Below are 19,273 nucleotides of genomic sequence, written 5' to 3'. Positions count from 1 at the left end.
GACAAGTTTCACTAAAAAGAAAATGTTTTTGAAAAAAAAAAATTTGAAGCAGTTAGGAGAAACTATAATTAAAAAGATGCATGCTAGTCAGAATAATTCATTGTTAAATAACAATCCTACATAAACTGCAACCCATCATGACAACAGAGTTACGCGCTAAATCTATCATAAGTGAAGCAAACAAATATCTGAATGCACGCGTACGAGTTCGATTAATAGGAGGACGAGAGTGTACGTTGAAATCAATACACCTTTACCAGTATCATTAAACATTTTAGTGATTGGTGTCCTACGTGGACATGATGCTGTTTTAGATCTTGTATTAGATGATACTCTTGAGATTTTGTGCGGTAATAAGTGTACTTTTTTTGAAAAAGCAAATTGTCACTGAGGATCAGATTATTCAAAACAGGAGGCTCCAAAAGAAAAAACTCGTTTTTTAGGTCTTGTTGTTGCACGAGGAACAGCGGTATGAAAAATTGGTATATTTTGTGAATTTTCAAACATTGTTCAGGTTACTATGATATGGCCTGAGGACGGCACGGAAGAAATTGAAAATCCATTTGTTACTGCATAAAGCTATTTAGCATTATCCTATAGACGCGTGTTTGCATTATATTAGCAAAACCTTTTTAACAGTCGTTTAAGCTTTATTGCCAAATTTTTTTTTCAATCAATTTGGTTTGTCTTATATAAATTTTTTAAAAAATTCATTACGATAAGAAATTATTATAATTTTTTATTTAAAATAAATTTTGTAACGGCGGCATTAAAATATTTCATTTGTGAACAATTGTTTAAACAACTTGTTATTATAAGCCTTATCTTTTCGTTAACCGTGTTTAAGAAATAAAAAAATCTTTAATTTTATTTTTAACTTCTCCGTATATCCTTTATAAGTTTTATAAACGAATGAAGTGTCCGATAATGTGTTTGCAAGCAAGAAACATAAAGTCGACTAACAGCGAATCGTGCTTGCAAATATCATGCGAAAAGGCGTAGGTTCTTACGGCTGGAGGTAAGTAGTGTAACAGATAATAAACGTGCGCTTACGGTAAAAATTAATTTCTTTATTTAACGAATAAAAAAAAAATACCACATTTCTGGAATAGTGAGTGCAAAAATCTCTATTGATTTAAAGAAAGTGAATTAAATAACAGTTTCATATGTAAAAAACATTGTATAAGGATGGATGCGAAAGAAGCGTGGTACAAAGTTGAAAGCGATATAGTTTGGCCTCCTTCAGTGTCTCCTATTCAACGTAAGGTAGGAAGTTTAGCTCATGGGGAAACATGGATTGTTCAAGACGAATCAATGTCTAAATATGACGAGTTACAAAAAAAAAAGTAGGTTTAAATTAAGTCTGTTCAATTGTTTTTTCGGCATTATAACAAAAACAGCAAGACTTCTTATACACTTTCTGCAGAGAAAAAATCAACTTTGGCATTCAACACATAGAAAAAGTTATTCAAGAAATAGTAGATAAAATTGAAGAATTTAACGAAGCGGATTCATTGATGGATAGAAACGATGAGTGGAACCAATTCGAACAATTTAGACTGAACGATTTGAACAGTCCAACTGGGCATGATCAGAGTGAAAAACTTCGTGAATTTAGCCGTGCGAGACAAAAGGATTTTTCTAATATGGATCCGGAATCCCTAGCCAGACAATTAGAAGAGAAACGTCAAACGAAGGTTCAGTTGGAAGATAAAAAAGATTTGATATTGAACGAGATACAACTGGTGGAAAATACAAATTTTAAATGTGAGTTGAAATTCAAAGAAACTCCTTCCCAATTATCTCGCCTGGATGCCCCGTGGATTCAATTTCCTTTACGGCAAAGTAGAGTATCATCAGCTTTACCTGATAAAACTAGTTTTAATCCAAGTGAAAATTCTAATTCTGTTAACGAAACGAATGCGAGTTCATCAAAATTAAGGCTAGATTTAGACGACCCATCTCTGGAAAAAAACCCAAAACCTCGCTTATTTTCCGTTAAACTCGTACGATAAAAAATGCGTACAACCGTTTACGTTGAGTTCATTTGTCTGCATTTTTTGAAGCTTAGTCCGGGAATTCCAGAAGCCTCTGATGGACGTCGGTTTATTACCAGTTTCATAAATAAGAACAGTCGTGAAAGTATTCGACCTTTGGTAAGAGAAGGAGAAGAATTATTATCTAAACAATGGGAAGTTTTGCAACAACATGACGAAGGTGAAAGACAAAAAGCTTGTATATCCCCTTTGATTGCTGTTCTACCCATACAACATTCGAATCATCAGGATTTTCATGAAGTTGGATTTTTCTCGTACGTTTTCTTTTATTGACTTTAAGGAACAAATGCTGACAAAATCACGGTTTTTATATATACACTTCTTTACATCCTATAGTACATATTTTCCTGTTGGATCCGTTTATGATATTGTTTCAAAATTTTCAGGTACCTAAAATGTTTATATCACTGTATTCGTATCTTATAGTGTGTTGCATTATGATTTCGCAAAGGAAAGCGTGGAGGATATAAATTTAAAAGTACCATGATACTCGAAAATTTAAAAAACACTATCAAAACGTAATGTATACAAAACCGTTTAATTTTTTTAAATTTGTAGAAAACAATCTACATTTGACTGTATTAGAATGGCGTCGTTGGAACGATTGAATGTGATCCATGGATCAATTCATCCGTCTAATATTTTTATTAGTAATGATGGATATACTCTTTTATTAGCTGAATTCTTACCAAAAAGTATGTTTTTTTTAGTTGTTGACTTGCATGGATAACACTTTCATTTATTTTAGGTGAAATACGACGTTGGTTTTCTGATTTACAAAGGGGAATTACAAATGTTCCTCAGTATTTGTCACCAGAATTATACCAAAAACTGGTCATTGAAAAAAACTGTAATATTGATACTCTTGAAACTAGTTGCAATCTTCACAAGCATGATGTCTTTTGTCTTGGATTGGCGTACTACTTTCTAACACTTCGCAAAATATCTAAAGTAGTGCTTTTAGTGTTTTTCATTTCAAGGGTGTGTGATTATTTTTATGTAGAATATTTATAGAAGTTCCTCGCATTTAAAGGAAGCTCTTAGACAGTTGAGAAAAGAAATAACAGCAGAAGGCAAGAATACAGTCATAAACGTTATTAACTAAACGAATCAATTCAGAACTTGTTGATTATCTTTCTCGTATGCTCACATACAATCCAAAAAACAGACCAACCTTTTATGACTTACTAGTACGCAAATTATGTTTTAATACAAAATACACTCGGTATGTTCATCTATGACTGTCGCTTTTTTAGACACTATCGGAAAAAGCCTTATTTACTGGTGAAAATATTTTATCGGGTATGAAAAGTCTAGTCGGTTTTTAAACCTTGAATAACGGTTTAAAAATCGTTCTTCATTCTATACAATAATCTTGTGTTTAATTTGTTTTTTACCTTTCATTAAATATTAGAAAAATCATGTTTTAAGAAAAAAAAGAATATTGGTACTTGTAAAACATGTTTTGAAAAGAAATGTACGATACAATTTTAATCAATTTAATTTGCAATATTATTGATATAAACATAATTTTTTTAATTTAATGTTTGTTTTATATTCAAAAAAAAACAATTTTTCTGACGGCAATGGCTGTTTTTTACCATTTTTTAAAGCGTGAATCAATCTCTCTTCACGCAAAAGTGCAGAGTGTTTTGTTTAAAAACAACAAATTTAATGAGAAGTTTGACATAAGTTCCTGAAACACTATCGACTATTAAGTTACTTATTTAATTAAAAAATTTTAAATGAATCCCAGTTTATTCACTGTATTAATAAGTAACTTATAAGTTGACTTCATTAAACCCGACGTTATTATTTATATCGACTATTAAATTAAAAAAAAAATTTTGTTTTTATTTTAATTTTTTTTGCATATTGCTAAAAGTAGTAACGAAAGAATTCATTCATTGTTTATAGATACAATTTGTCAATAGTTACCGGTTTCACCGATTACCATAATAGTAAGTATGCATTTCTGTGAAAGAGCAACTATATACGCCTTAATAAAAAAAGATTGACGACATTCTACATTTACTGATGTTATAAACAATTATGTTTAGAATCATGGTTTACTTGTATTAATATTTTAAAGTGACTACCATGCATATATTCAATTATGCAATAAAATATAAACGAGATTTCCGGACCTCTTACCATTGGATATAACCTCTAAAAAACGTGTTATCATTAAGCAATTTAACGAAAATAGGTCTTTCAGATTGTGAAAGGAAATTATAGAAAACCGTTCACCATCTATAAGACGAATAGTTAAGGTCCTTACGCAAAAAACAAAAGCATTTGCAAGCTCATCTTTTGGTGCGTCTCCGGTCAATCTTTTAATTCAACGAAAACTATATCGTTTTGGTGAATCGTTTGAACAGCAACAAAACTTTCTGTTTGACTAAGTGTTCCCTTGAGCAGTAGGTTGTGAACGTGACATAGCGCTCTAAAAAGGGAGCCTCATTCTGAATTGAATTCTTGTGCGAGGAAATTCGATCTAATTTATATTATTGGTTGTTTCAATTAAAGCTCTAGTTTATAATACTATTATTCAATTGCTTTATTGCCCAGTCGAGTACAATACGTACACAAGGACTTTTGCTTGCTTAAAAGAAAAGTGTTGTGTGATTTTCAAAATCAGTTTTATATTTCTGTTATATGTTCATTAAACAAAGAAGTTTTATTGTTTCGTTTCAGAGATAAACCAATTATGGACCTTAATAACGAAAAATAACATGAGTCAAAATACAAGGAAATACGAATGATAGGTAAGAGGTGGAAAAAGATAAGACAGTGAATTTCTTGTTGTCGATTTGACTACTGAACGTGTAAGAAATGTAAAGGCGAGTTTTTTTTTTGTTTCTTACATGACAAAAATGTCAAATTATACGAGTAGAAGGGCATTTATACATCCGTCGATTTCCGGATTGTTGGTGACTTGAGCATATTTGGCTGCCATGTCATATGCGTGAAACTTTTTTAAAAACAAACAAACAAATTACCCCAAACAACTTTTCCAGTTTGTGTGACAAGACCAAGCTCATTCACATTGACCTCTAAGACGGTTCCTAAAGAGTACAGGGTCAATGAAGAAAAAGTGCACGAGCTATAAATAACGAACCTTTTGTAATAACACCTAAATTCGTATAAAGTTGAGATTGAGGATTTTTTTTCACTCCGAGAATATCCAAATGAAAAGTTGTTTTTAATTCGGGATGCGTCACGTGAGCTTTTTTAAATCTAAGACCAGATGGGCGTATAAAGCGTTCGTACTTTGGAGGTTTTCGAGTAAAATCTTCTCCAACAAAACAAATTTTGTTGACAACACGCTTCCATGCCTTTTCTAATAACGCAGTAAGAAATGCAAAAGGTTGAGAAAATAAAAAAAAATAATTGTTTACTTTTTCGTTTTCCTGTACGCATCACCTTAAACATTTCGTCTTCGGAAAGTGTTTTTACCTTGGGGATAGGTACCTGCCATTTACCAGCTTTTTCTTTTCGTTTTTGTTTGATCATATTGCTTAATATCTGTTAAGAGAACCAACATTTTAAAACATGAATCAAAAAATGATTCCAAACCTTTGTACGAGAAACCCCCTCACGGTTCAACAAGTACGCTGGAATCGCTCCATCAGGAACTAATTCCGGTTCTCTTTGCTTGGCGTCTTTTTCTTCGTGCACTTTGATTCTTGTGTGAAATGAAAAACATGAAACCAAAATCTATATTTTTGGACAAACTACAAACTTCTTTCGTAGCTCCACTTTTTCGGCATAGCGCTGACGATTAAATAATTTCGCTTTGATGCCCCGTAGTTTTTGAGCTTTTTGCGATACTTTGTGAGGCTCTCTAGCTAGCTTTTTCCGTCTAATTAGGAAAAACAAAATTTTTGTATTCAGAAATATACTAGTTTTAGCCTACAAGCGTTCTGAGTGATCCAACGATTGTCCAAATCGTTTTTTATGAAGTTCAATGTGTTCATTCTGTGGCATTTTTTACGCTTGGAATTATGTTTTTCCAAACTATGTTAGCTTTACTAAATTTTTTTCATGCCAAAACAGATAGGCTCAGTTCATTTGTTCACTGAGGGATAAAATGTTTTTTACCCGCCCAGGTAATATTTCCCGTTTTTGTATTGTATAAAAAAGAACGGGGTAAATCAATTTTTTCAATTTCACGTTTTTGTTTCGACTCTATAAAATTGTCAGATTGTCTACTATTTATACATAGCGCATTGCGCTCATTTTTTTTTTTCAATTTTGCTGCTGTAACCGAAGATAAAGAGGAAATTGGTCTTAATAACTGTTTTTCATGAAAGCGATTCAACTTTTTTTGCATATATCCTTTCAAATTAACAGGAGGACGTTCCACAACTTCTCCAAATTGAATAATTTCCTTTTCATGAAGTAATTTGTACTCATTCTCCTTGGCTTCACTTTCAGCTTTTTTGTTTTGACGTAATTCTTTTTTTTTATCACGCTTCAATTTGAGTTTTTTCTTGCGATTTGCGTTGATTACCAGGCTTGGTTCAGAAACTTCAAGTTGTCTATATGCAACATGGGTAGTAAGGAACTGTAAGAACCAGTACAAAAAGCCTACCGTGCTGTGTCGTCGACTCGTTTATGAAAATCAGTTAATGACTCATCTTCTCTTCTACTTGGAAATTTACTGCGAAGATTTTCTTTTTTATGTAAGATTTTGTTTAAATTTGACTTTTGCACAAACAAATTAGCGGGTGAATCAAAGATTTGTTTTGAAATGCTTAAGTCATCTAAATTTTTATTTGTAGTCTTACTACTATTGGGTTGTTTCTGAAGAAAAATTGATTGAATGAGTTCGAAATCGGTGCGGCTGTCCTGGTTTTGTTTGTTTTTCTTTGACTTTTTAAGTGTTGGTGGTGCATTATAAATACCATTGTTCAAAGAATTGTTGTTACTTTGAATAACGGATTCCGCTGTTACAACTGAGCTAGTTCGTGTTCTTTTTTTCTTGCTCATTTTTGCAAGGGAAGCGATTTGAAACTTATCTTCTGCAAGTACAGGGCGCATGTGCAATAATTTTTCCAAATGTTTTTTTTCAACAGAGTATTGAACTATAACCACTAAAATGGTGTGTTTGTTAAAAAGAATTTTTGTTTTTTTAGTTACTATTATTTTATAAATAAAACATCAAATTTTTTTTTAATGTTTTAATAAAACATTCTTTAAAAACAATTGCTCTTGCAGAGTCATTTTAAAACACGTTGAGATTATTGAGTTCGAAATAATTGATTTTTTTAGTAATTGCTTGAATTTAACAAAGATAAATAGGATTGTTTATTAAAAAAAAAAATTTAAAATAGTAATTAATACGAAAGAAAGTGTATTTTTTTCTTCAAGAAGGTAGCTCAAAAATCCATCACCATTATAATGTATGAGAGTAAATAATTAAACGCTGTGCAACGTTGCTAAATTTCTTCTCAGGCAGCTGGTATTAAATTGAAGAAAACTTTTTCTTTAATTTAAAAAAACGTTGTTATTTATAGAATACTTTTTTAATGCTTTCAAATTGTTTACACTACATCTATTATAGGATTGGTCAATTTTTTAAATAAATTCCGAAATTATTACAAATCAGAATATGTGTTTTAAGCTAAAAAAAGTATTTATCTGGGTACGTATATTCTTATGCTGATTTGTTGTTGAAAAAATATATGATTGCTAAAGGTGCGTTATAAAAGTTGGTCATTAAGCACAAGGCTGGCTGATACAGGAGGATGGTTTTCGCCAAATGTGACGATAGTCTTAAGTTTGCTTATTTGAAAAAGTAGCTCCAGGTATGACTGAAAATAAAAGACACATACTGGGAGGATAATTTTAAATTTAGCGAGATTACCTGAGGGGTTGTTATAGAAAGGGAAGAATCTGTGAATATATCTGAACCGAGCTCTCTGGCGAGTCGGCGACAATTTAAAATGATACCAATAGTTTGGACACCAAGCGCAACGACTGGAAATTGGCATGTTTTTCCCTGACGATATAAATGTAATGATTGCGGTATTTTTGAAATGGGTGCATTCAAATGAAACACAGCTAAACGTTGGCGTTGTACTAAAGTATTCAAGGCTCGAGAAATAATTTCCCCTCCCATGTAGCATCTACAGAATAAACAAAAAGTGTAGAAGGAAAAATGTTCTCGTTTGCTTAATAAAAATTTTCTTCCTACTTTTTTTCTTCATCTATGTATCCTAACCAGTCGAAGTTATAGTGAGTTGGTAAGCAGTTATACGCTTGGTTTTTACTATTTATTAAATCATGTTTTTCCACAACTCCAAAACGTAAACGAGAATCAGAAAATATTTTTTCTGTCTGCAAAATAATGAATCCGATTGTAAAATCATTGAGTAATGACTTACACAAGGACGAATAGAGAAGTCCAGATTTTTTTTTAATACTACGTCCGATAAATCAAAATCATGATGAGTATAGACTTTATAACCCAGTGCATCTTTTTTTCGGACATCCGAAAACAGCCAGGCTGTATTTTTGAGACAAGTTTTTAATTTAGAAATATATTGGAAAGGTAACCGAGTAGCTGGGTTACAAGGAAAGATTTGGTAAGCCGAGAGTTGAGAACTAATATCGTCGATTGTTACTTGGCTGGTTACCGAAAACTTCTATACATTTAATAAACAAAACACTAAGTAAAAGTGCCATTCTACCCGTAATTTTTTTAATAAATCAGAAGTTGCACTTTTACTGTGTTCGATAATATACTCAGCGGAAATGAAAGATTTTCTAAAAAAGGCACAAATCTATTTATCGATTGTAACGGAATTAAATGAAGCATACGGAGGCTTGGATACCATTGCTTCGCAGTCAATTTTCCCATCTTTATTCAAAAATAAACATGGGAGTCCTCTCATATATTGGTTTAAATTTCGTATATCTTGTGTAATAAATGTTTGTAGAAATCTAAATTTTTACATGGAAAATAGGGAAGTATTTTTTTTTTTTCAAATCACTTTACTTTTCAGAGTCAAGCCCTTTAACAGACAAAAAACGTGTTTGTTTCATACGACATAAAAACATGTTTTTAATAAAGTGAAGACGAGCCGATTTTTTTTTTATCTTGTATGAAAGAGGTAATAGAAATATTCCTGTGAACCCAGTTTCACAAAAATTTTGTCTATGTTGTTACCTATTTACAATTCTAGTGTGATCTATTCTTGTAAAGAAAAGATAGTGCTAACAAGCAGAAGGAATGTCAAAAAAATTGTAAAATTAAATTATAGTTAAAAACACTGATACACTTGTAATTTGTTTTTTTTGGTGTTACTAGGAATAAACTCTTTGTTGTATTGACGACAATAATTGGAATAAAATTCTTCTTGTTTTTTGATTGGATTTAAAACGAGAATTTGGACAAATGCGGAAATAGATATGCATACTAGTAAAAGGGTGAAAATGAGTGCATTGGCTTGATACGGTAATTTAACTAGAACCAGAGTTTGATCTACCATAATTAAAAGCCGCTCGATGCAATTGATTGATGTGATTGGGGGTAATGGTAGTGGCATAGGTGACACGTTGGTAACGGTCGGTATCAATATAGTTCCAGGTCTTGGATACACAATGACAATGAAGAAGGTAACAATAAGCAAAGTATAACAGACTCCAAAAAGCCAATTTTTGAATTTTTCTTTGCCGAATGAAAAATACGAAACATGTTATCATACATCAAACTTTTACTTTTTGAGCTAACCTTCTTTCCATCTATTTTTGTAGACAGAAAAAATCGTGAATAGAGGATACAAAAAAATAGTAAAGTAAAAGATGGCTGTGTTTTCGTAGGAAGCAACTTCTGCACCATCACTATCACCTAAAATCAGTTTTATTGATACAATTGGGTAGCTAGTTTTAAGAACCTGCTAAAGGAGTTATGTAACAAGGGACCCAGCCTGGTGTGAATCGTAGGAAAATTAAAAGGAGAATCATGCAAAAATATCCCACAGCTGTCTGTAATGAAAATAACCGATGAATGAAGATGTGAATTTGCGAAACAAAAAAATTAGTGTTTGGAATCCTACATGGAGTATAATATGTAGAACAAAATATTTTGAGAAGAGATTGACGTTTGGTACAGTTGCTTTAAACTGTGTTGAGTGATGTTTTTTGGAAAGAATTGTTGAAAGTGGAAGAATGACAAGAAAGTCAATACATAAGTACTGGATCATGAAAATTTTGGTAAATTGTTGAAGAAAAAAAAAGGTAAATAATTTACCTGATTATCTGAGAAATTAAGGCCGTATATATATAATAATATAACAGACGTATATTGAATCAATGAATAAAATACAATGAATGAAAACATTTCAATAGCATTTTCTAAAGAAGTGCGACCTAATAGAAAAACATTCAAAAAACTGTATTAAGCATAAGGATCTTGATACCCTCGCAGAGAATTGCGGTGCAGCAGCTGATCGATCCACTTTGAGACATAAAAGGAGCTACTACGGACATCTGTTCATTATTTAAAGAGATCCCGACATCGGCGGATCTAAGCGCCCCACTGTCATTGGCGCCATCCCCGCACATACCAACAGCAAATGTATAAGGCAAACTTCTTAACGTTGATACTAAAGATGTTTTATCTTCAGGAAGCATTCCAGCGTATACCCGTGTTTGTCTTAACAAGTATTCAAATAACCAAATACGAATGAGTTGCGGGTAAGGCTCTTCATTCTGCGAATGATTTCTAGATATATCAACATAATCCTGATTGTTTGTTTTCTGCTGATTTAATGTAGTAATAGACGACAACAGTTTAGAATTTGAGAAATCATTATCTTTGTCTAAAAAATGAAAAGAACAATATTCAGTTTAGCCAGCATATTGCAGTACTATTCTTGAAGGTAGACGTGTTTTTAAAAACAGCAACGGACAAGGACATGACGTCCATATTGGAGATATGTTCCAGTAAATTTTTTTTTAAGAACTCACTAGGGAAATGGGTTTGAAATTCCGCTGCTGAATGATTTACTAAATGAAAACGAAAGAAATTTGTAATACGGTAAATTTGTCTTGTTTTAAAGAGAATGTTTACAAATACTAATGACTACTCGAATGAACATACCTCTTTGTGGAGCATCATAAATTTTTACCGCTGAATGTTTTTCTGGAACAATTTTTTTTTTAAAGTGAAATAATTTTTAAAAAATATTTACCCGTAAGACAATTATTAGAGCAATCAAAACATTTTTTACATTCACCTTTTCTTGCTGAATCATAATTTTCGAAAACTCCATTGGTTTTTGTGAGTGAGTTGTCAGGAAGCAAGGTTGATGAACTATGAGAATTAGAAAGGTCAGTTTGTGATGTTGTTTTCTGTAGTATAGAACGAGGGGCAACATCGCTTTGATTGATTTTGATAAGAGGTGGTGTGTGATTGCTGACGCTTGAGGTTTGCGTGTTCCTGGGTGACTGAGTTGTTAAGAAATTAAAATTTTCACACGTAGGCTGAGCGCTTTTGTTGTCGAAAGAATTTAAAAAAGAAACAGTTTGTTCAGGTAATAAACAAGTTATCAATGATTGTTTTTGAGTCAGAGAGTCGAAGTTTTTATTACGATCCCCCCAAAACCACTTTGCAAAAAAACTACGATTTCTTTTAGCCTTACTTTGAGGTAGATGCATCGTATCGACGTATGCAGTTGAATTGTATGAATTTGATAAAACATTATAACCAATTGTGTGTGGTGCGATTTCGCTATGGTATTCTAAAGCGTTTTTGTCGTAGATTGGCTTGCGTACCCAAAGAAATGCACAAATGTGAAACACTTTGTTTTTTAAAGTGTTTACCAATACGAAAGCTTGTTTTGTAAGAATAAGAAAAAAGTTTGAAATTTTCTTTGAAAAATGATATGGTCTTCTTTGGCTAGAAGCGAAATATCTACAATTAAACGATCTCAGTTTTTTTTTTTTGAGATATTCTTGATATGGAGCGGTAAAGGATTGAAAAGTAATTTTGTTCAGTACACGGAAAGCTCTAAGTTTTTTTAGCCTTGTATGAAACACATAAACAAATGGATGCGGGAATGAGTAAGGTTTGAGTGACTCGATGTCTGACCGATGCTTCGACTTTGGTGCATTACATGAAACACAATTGGGAGCAGCGTGGGTCGAATTACAATCAAGTAGACCACTTGATTGTGCCGATTCACACTGGTTCACATTTTCAAGAGAATTCTGAAATTGTGCACCGAATACTAGCAAATGATTATTAAATGATTGCTCAAGTTTTTTTTGTGACTCGGTAAAAATTATACGATTCGACAACATTTTGGGGTGATTCCCCGTCGCAAGAATAGAAGCGTGAATCAAAGGAGAGAAGGAGAAAAAATGTTGACGATCAAATTTCTTCAAGTTTCCGGTTTTGTATGGATGTATAAATCCAAGTCGATTAAAAATAGTGCAGGGTGAGTATATGGTTAGAGACCTCAATTTACCTGAAGGTGTATTTTTGGTATTTTGACCAGAGTGATTGGGTTGTTTCCAATGACATGATTCATGCAGTGTTTTTTGGTTCAATGAAGAATGTTCTATTGCATGAGATATTGACGGTCGCGTAAAAATATCAAAAGGGTATTCTTTTAATAAAAATTTCCCTATATAACTTGAAGAAGAATTTGTAAACGGTATTGCATGTGATAAAATTTCCGTTGTATTTTGTTGAACAAATGGAATGATTTTTTGATCAGCAACATAATTCCTCTTGTCGTTATATGAGTCATAAGTCAATGAAGAATTTAAAAGACATGTTTTTAGGGATGACATTTTTAATGAAGAGTCATTGAATTCTGCATATTCTGATGTATCTTGTACAAAAGAATTGTTAAAAAAAAAAAAATTGGAAACGTGATGGAGAATTTGTTCAGAAATATTTCCCGGTTTTTGAAATATACTAAATAAGGTATTTTTTTTTTTAGAAATTGAGAAATTCTTCCAATTATTAAAAAGACTTAAAGTATTATTGAATCTAAAAAAAAAAATTAAAATTTAGTAAAAATTGAAAAAGTATTACCCATATGAAGTAAAAGGGAGCGAGCTTGGTACAGAAAGTTGGTTCGTCACTTCATCAAACCATTGCAATTGCAATGCTTCGTGTAACATGCGAAGTTTTCGATAAGCGCGCCCCGTAAGAACGAATTCGAAATCTCGCGGATTCTTCCCACATAAAAAATCCTTTAAATCAAGTGTGACTCTCTTGTTCCATTTTTTTTGTAAAAGTTTATTAATTTCCATATGAAGATTGACTTCTTTTTCTTTAGCTAGTCGTTTCCGTTTTAATACTTTAGGATGTTTACGTGTTTTGTACGTATTGGCATCAAAGCACTTTGAAATTTTAGTCCAAATAAAACATGTTTTGGTCGCTTCCTCTGTTGAAGGTTGCGCGGGAACATAGAGGTCTCCTAAAATAATTTTTTTTTTACGTTTTCTATTCAACATCAAATGTGTCATACTTTTATCTTCGAAAAATGAAAAATTACCTATTGTTTTTAATGATTCCACTTTTTTCTGCAACGGAAAGAGCTGTTAAGGGGTTATCGCCAGTCGTAAGTATACAACGACAATGTCCTTGATTAAGTTTTTGTATTGTTTCACATGTATCAATTTTTAGGCGGTTAGAAAATAAAACGATCCCCAATAGAATCAATTTGCTTTCTACTTGCTTTCTCGTCAAAGAATCAACAAGGCTTCCGCTTAACTTTCCAAGAGACCGGCCACAAACAATAATAATTCTTTAAAAAGAACAAACAACTTTTTTGTTAACGTATTGAAGAAACATACAAAAATCTTGAAACAATGCACCTATTCTACTCGGTAAAAATTTAATGAAAAAATGAACAAGCTAGTCACATTAAAAAAGCTATAAATTGGTGACTTAGATCAATACAAATGACATTACAGCTAGTTGAAGACATAAAATAATGACTGTATTGTAATTCGAGTGATGAAGACGTCGATGCAAACTTACCGATGTCCGGTTCGCGTATAATAAGCTACCAGAGAGTAAAAAGACGCAGGCAGTGATGTTGTTTTACAAAGAGAAACCATGGTTTCTGCGGAACCTTTTGTGTATACCTGAATCATTTGAGAAATTCAGCAGTAAAAATGAAAAAAAAAATTAATAGTTTTTAAAGGAAAAATACACTATTCAAAGAAATCACTTACATAAATGTTTTGTGTTACAGGATTACGAACAATAACGGTCACACGTTTGAGTGAGGGCGTGAATGTAAAACTGTACAAGAAAATCCATCACAGAAAAAAAGCTTATAAAAAAAAAGCATTTAAATTGTACCGTCGCACTATAGCAAGTTCATTGCATTGCTTTTTTGAAGAATATTTTTTGTGAATAGTGTTAGGTATTTTCAGTAAACTTATCAAGTAAGGTTCAATATTGATTGCCGTAAGAGGAGCGTAGGATAAAAAACTGTCTGTATGTATCTCTGAAAGTACTTTTATAATGTGGGAAAAACGATCACGTCGAATTGTTTGCAGCAAAGAAATTGGCTCTTGTGGAGGTTTTATAATGGTAGGTAGTGTGTGCTTTGTTTTGTAAAAGTCAAATACTTGACGTGTCACAAGTTCCTGTGGGGTCAATTTTAAAAAAGGTTTAAAATAATTTAAAAGTTGTTTATCCTTTCCTATACGTTTTCTCAAGTAGAGCATAAATTGTTCAACTTGAGCAATATCGTCCTGAAAAGTATGAATTTTCCATTCCGTGAAATGTAACAAGGTAGAATCTAATGGATCGCCTCTAACAATACTATCAATTAATGATAAAGAATGACAAGTCGCCATTGCTTCTACAAAATGACGTTTTAACAGCGTAGGTTGAATTTGTAGAAATCCAAAATATGCTGATTTGGGTTTAACATAGTCATTTAATGACTTGGAAACGGAATGGAAATGACGTAACTCGTTTGATCCTGTCAGTGGTTGTTTCGTCGAATTGGCAAATTTTCGTTGAAGTTTTTGTGTTTGCCGCTTACGTGCATGGGGGCGACTTTTCGTGTATTTATACTGGTGAGATAATACATTAGTGTAAAATCGTTGTGGAATAGATAACTTGGGAGAATTTAAATGACAATATGAATTTTCCACTTGAATACAACCATACAAACTGAGCTTTTGTTCTGTAAGAGTACCTGTTTTATCAAAAACAAACGTATCAATTAATCCGGCCAAATTAATGCGCCCTGCATTGATACAATTAATTTTGTAGTGAGAGCTTAAATGATTCATAGCAACAACAATTCCCATGCCTAATACTGCAGGTAAAGCAGGAGGAAGAGCATCCGTGAATAAATCTAACGTTCGAATAAGGATAACTTGAAAGCTGAAATGAAAATAGTATCCTGTTGCAATGGAGATACCCGCACCAAACAAACTAAAAAGAAACATATAACCGAAAAAAGATAAAGCTTGAGCATTGAAATCAAAAAAAGGTCCTGCTGGAAAAAGGGAGGATCTTATCAATCTACCATGACTTGAAAGAAATCGAGTTCGTATGCACAAACCAAGAACTCTATGACTTTTGGCTAAAGGTTGCAGTTCAATGACCTGAGTTCCAGCATAAAGAGTATGTTGAGTATCCTGTGAAAAAAAGAAAAAGAATATGACTTTTTAAATTAGATAATCTAGTAATAACATTCATGAATAGGAATCTACAGTGAATCAATTTAAAAATTGAATACAATGTTTAGTGAAAACATAAAAATGACCTCATCAATATTGTATTCTTTCATTAAAGAAACATTTTTTTCAATGTATTCACTCGAATCTCCATTCTCCAGGTCTTGTGTCGTACATGTTGATTTTCTGCAATTCTACACAAAAAAAGAGTAAGAAAAAAGATTAAACACTACATGGTCAACCTACGGGTTGGTGGTAACCACCTGGTAAACAAGTTTTGCTTTGAGGCGTTGGCTCTCCAGATAAAAAAGTTTCTGAGCAAATAGCATTACCCGATAAAAGAATGGTATCACAAGGTAAAGTCATTCCTTTAACAATCTCGAATAATTCACCAGGCTGAAGTGAACCTGCTGGAACGACTGTCAACCATTTTCTCAATAATTGTTCGTTTTCATACAAATCTGAACTCCACTCTGGTACAAAACAAAAAAATATTTTGTTAAAAAATGATTTTTTTTGTGTGTACTGATAAGACGCACTCATTTCTCGTAGAAAATTATCGTCTTTATGTATCCAACTGCGAAAAACATTCACGTCAAAATTCAAGTCAAGAGCTAATTGTAGTATACGGCGCTCATAATCTCTGTATCCAATGAATCACTGAGTAGAACCAGGGAACACGTGGAAAATGTCATAAAATGTTACCTTGCTATAGAGATGTCGTAAATACTAGATATAAGCATTTGTGCTATGACAATATATGCATACTCTAAATAATCATCCCATATCCATAAAGCTACTGACAAGATTTGAAAAACATAAAATGGCTCTGTTAACTCTTCAATGATTGTTCGAATTAATGGATAAGGCTTTATGGTATCAGATCCATAAATTCTTTCACGAGACTCGTATAACGCTTGGCTCAGAATTCCTTTACCAAGATGGTTATGCAATGCAACTGGATTGAATTTTGTATTGAAGCAAATTAAATGAAAACAATTTTCTCTAAAAAAAAAAAAATAAAGCTTTACTATTCTACGCTTTACCTTAAATTTAAATAATAACGTAAGAGTCTAAATCGAAACATATATAAATGTGTATGCGTGCTTTCAGCTTTCTAAAAAGGCAACAAAATGATAAACTTTTTGTCATAACGTTACTTTTTTTAAAAACGAAAAAGCATACACTGCATCGATTCATGTTGCCACACGTACACCATTCGTCTCTATAAATTTCCGACAAATCTCCTATAAATGCCTTATTGTTTTCTTGCATAATCCTCTGATTATCAAGATATTCTTTAAATAAATCCGGTTCTTAAAATTTAATAGATCATATATATTATTGCACATTCGAAAAATAACCTACTTTTAAGCAAATTGTCATTAATGCTTTTCCAATTTTCAGATGGACCTTCCCTACAAAGTTTTTGTTTCATTCCACAAAACGTACATAAAGTAGGCCAATTATCAAAATTGACTGCTTCACAGGGTGATATAAAAGGTCGAAACACATTAATAACACTGTCATGCACAAATCAATCAAGAGATATAAACGAGTTGAGAAATTGTCACGTTAAAAGCTTAAAATCAAGGCTAAGTAAGACTCACTGTTCTTCACCATTTTGAGTCACGAGTACAACATGCGTCGCTTGTAATAAGCGACAAGGATAATGAGATAACAAAAATTTAAGTAGGGGAAACCAGTGAAAAAAAATCCAAAAAACGCCGAAAGAAATGCATTCCAAGAAAATGATTAAGAGTGCAGAAGGTTTATGAGTGCGATAGCCATATGCAAAACGTAGCCTACAAAAAAAAATAGGATAAAATTAGAAGAATGGTGAAAAGAAACCTGTCCCCCAATGAATCATCGAAAAATTCGCTTCCTGAATCCACTGGATGGATAGCACAAGAGTGCTTGAATAAAACATGACCATACTTTTGACGTGTCCCGCGCCCAATTTTATCAAGATGTTTTTTAAAAAAAAATAAGTAAAAGAATCTGAAGAATCTTAATACTAAACGAATCCAAAGTGAATGGAACTCTTGACAGTAACATTTGTTCTCCAAATAAACGTAACTCGCGATCTGAATATTAGAGATTTTTGTTGAATCTTGTCGTAAAGAAAAAAAAGATTCATAATACATGCTAGTAGGAGAGAGAGAAAGACTGCAATTATTTAGGGATAGGAAACAAAAATTGTTAATTTTTACATTTTATGTCATTGACATCGACACCTGTGTGAATCATTTAACCTACTATCTTTACTGTTCAGGAAACATATGGAAAGAAAACAAATCAAATTGGATTCAGGTTTAAAGCACCCATGAATAAGTTTTTAGTTTATCCATAGAATTTCAATTTATTAAGGTTTCTGGTGCATAAAAAATTCAATTGTTAACGGAGTTTACTTGTTTTTTGTGTCAATTGAAAAAAAAAAAATGTGATTCTTGTATAAAAACAAAGACATATTTTTAACAAAATGTGATTCTTGTATAAAAACAAAGACATATTTTTAAAAAACTGTGATATGAAACCATTAAAAAGATTCGGAAATTTTTTCCAGGTGGCCATAAAAACATTTAAAGTATTGCATACCTATGGTCGATGCCTAATTGACTGTATTTTTTTAATTATTCCTCATCTATCAACTAGTTATGCCTCCACCTGGTCCACGGACCGTTCACATTTGCTAGGTATTCCGTATCGAGCTTCAAAGTTGTACACGTGACTTTTAGAAGAATCTTTCTTTGGAATGAAGGAATATGGTTGATTGGTGGAACCATTCAGATTACTTATAGTAATATTTTCAAATATAAAATTCAGCAGCTGCGCTTTATAAACAATGCTAGGTTGACAAAAATAAGAACGAAAGGATAAAATTTTCTGAGAAAAATTGACGCTGAAAGGTTTCAAAAAAACATACTAAAAGACCTCTAAACATTTTGCTCTAATTTTAACAAAAAGAAACTGTGTTTTAAATAACAAAAAAGACACAATGTTTATTCTTGTTTTCGCAAGTAACTTGTCACACTGTTATAGAAAACTTTTAAACGATATAATGATTTCTTTTTATGAAATAGAATCAAAAGCTTTTTGTTAATAAATACAAAAACCTAGGTTTAGGTATCGAAAGATAGAAAATTTAAACTATAAAAAATTATTTTTTCTATAAATGACTTGATTTTTCTTAATCCAGAATATAGTTCGAGCTTGATATTAAAAAGACTTGTTTAAATTATCATTTTTTTGGTTTTTCCTTAAAATAAAAAAACAATGCTGTCTTTATTAGATAACAAAAACAATACGAAAATTTTACAAGATGTATACATGGTGTAATAACGTTGAGGTTAAAGTACAGGTTTTTTTTATTCCAAAACCTGGTTTCATGGAAACCGAATCTATTGCTATAAGTTCACTAGTTATAGCAAAAAATATTCCATTTACCATTATTTAACCGATGTTTAATTTTAAGTTAGAACTCCTTTCTTTAAATATTCAAATTGCGATGTCCTTAATTTTACGTTTTTCTATGAGGTATT

The 19,273-nt window shown here is 32.0% G+C and overlaps 6 protein-coding genes across 7 annotated transcripts; 2 read left to right on the top strand and 4 right to left on the bottom strand.

The window, feature by feature from the left end:
* The first annotated feature begins 90 nt into the window (after positions 1–90).
* On the top strand, positions 91–748 carry LOC128883749 (uncharacterized). Its single transcript, XM_054136434.1, has 4 exons — positions 91–231; positions 279–350; positions 399–469; positions 515–748. The coding sequence occupies exons 1-4, from the start codon at positions 138–140 to the stop codon at positions 575–577; spliced, it is 300 nt and encodes a 99-aa protein (XP_053992409.1). The 5' UTR covers positions 91–137; the 3' UTR covers positions 578–748.
* Positions 749–1,071: 323 nt separating this feature from the next.
* LOC128883935 (probable inactive serine/threonine-protein kinase DDB_G0280131) lies at positions 1,072–3,526 on the top strand. Its single transcript, XM_054136828.1, has 10 exons — positions 1,072–1,346; positions 1,427–2,006; positions 2,067–2,311; positions 2,394–2,443; positions 2,509–2,575; positions 2,643–2,752; positions 2,806–3,008; positions 3,061–3,130; positions 3,177–3,247; positions 3,314–3,526. The coding sequence occupies exons 1-10, from the start codon at positions 1,189–1,191 to the stop codon at positions 3,383–3,385; spliced, it is 1,626 nt and encodes a 541-aa protein (XP_053992803.1). The 5' UTR covers positions 1,072–1,188; the 3' UTR covers positions 3,386–3,526.
* A 1,169-nt stretch (positions 3,527–4,695) lies between these two features.
* Positions 4,696–6,167, bottom strand: LOC128883818 (ribosome biogenesis protein NSA2 homolog). 2 transcript variants are annotated; one of them, XM_054136571.1, is made up of 8 exons: positions 5,977–6,167; positions 5,803–5,922; positions 5,637–5,745; positions 5,459–5,585; positions 5,179–5,400; positions 5,060–5,125; positions 4,925–5,009; positions 4,696–4,877 (listed from the first exon to the last, which is right to left on the bottom strand). In XM_054136571.1, the coding sequence occupies exons 1-7, from the start codon at positions 6,045–6,047 to the stop codon at positions 4,942–4,944; spliced, it is 783 nt and encodes a 260-aa protein (XP_053992546.1). In that variant the 5' UTR covers positions 6,048–6,167; the 3' UTR covers positions 4,696–4,877; positions 4,925–4,941. The 2 variants fall into 2 exon arrangements, with proteins under 2 accessions (XP_053992546.1, XP_053992547.1); XM_054136572.1 differs by having other exon boundaries at positions 4,696–4,874; positions 5,977–6,112.
* On the bottom strand, positions 6,136–7,103 carry LOC128883817 (uncharacterized). Its single transcript, XM_054136570.1, has 2 exons — positions 6,655–7,103; positions 6,136–6,601 (listed from the first exon to the last, which is right to left on the bottom strand). The coding sequence occupies exons 1-2, from the start codon at positions 7,101–7,103 to the stop codon at positions 6,136–6,138; spliced, it is 915 nt and encodes a 304-aa protein (XP_053992545.1).
* A 390-nt stretch (positions 7,104–7,493) lies between these two features.
* On the bottom strand, positions 7,494–8,959 carry LOC128884485 (uncharacterized). Its single transcript, XM_054137918.1, has 5 exons — positions 8,900–8,959; positions 8,450–8,710; positions 8,260–8,402; positions 7,930–8,191; positions 7,494–7,876 (listed from the first exon to the last, which is right to left on the bottom strand). Exons 1-5 carry the CDS (start codon positions 8,957–8,959, stop codon positions 7,766–7,768), a joined length of 837 nt encoding a protein of 278 aa, XP_053993893.1. The 3' UTR covers positions 7,494–7,765.
* Positions 8,960–9,188: 229 nt separating this feature from the next.
* LOC128884403 (uncharacterized) lies at positions 9,189–17,693 on the bottom strand. Its single transcript, XM_054137790.1, has 23 exons — positions 17,583–17,693; positions 17,342–17,536; positions 17,100–17,254; positions 16,917–17,047; positions 16,778–16,848; positions 16,437–16,736; positions 16,271–16,374; positions 15,978–16,204; positions 15,821–15,925; positions 14,395–15,692; positions 14,265–14,334; positions 14,068–14,174; positions 13,580–13,831; positions 13,114–13,527; positions 11,261–13,068; positions 11,170–11,211; positions 10,938–11,075; positions 10,487–10,888; positions 10,318–10,436; positions 10,124–10,261; positions 9,962–10,052; positions 9,799–9,915; positions 9,189–9,735 (listed from the first exon to the last, which is right to left on the bottom strand). Exons 3-23 carry the CDS (start codon positions 17,167–17,169, stop codon positions 9,329–9,331), a joined length of 6,411 nt encoding a protein of 2,136 aa, XP_053993765.1. The 5' UTR covers positions 17,170–17,254; positions 17,342–17,536; positions 17,583–17,693; the 3' UTR covers positions 9,189–9,328.
* Positions 17,694–19,273: the final 1,580 nt, after the last annotated feature.

The sequence above is a fragment of the Hylaeus volcanicus genome, unplaced genomic scaffold, assembly GCF_026283585.1.
Source record: "Hylaeus volcanicus isolate JK05 unplaced genomic scaffold, UHH_iyHylVolc1.0_haploid 12237, whole genome shotgun sequence".
NCBI classification, from domain to species: domain Eukaryota; kingdom Metazoa; phylum Arthropoda; class Insecta; order Hymenoptera; family Colletidae; genus Hylaeus; species Hylaeus volcanicus.
Note: the sequence above shows the minus strand (reverse complement) of the source record. Positions and strands in the feature narration are given on the sequence as shown.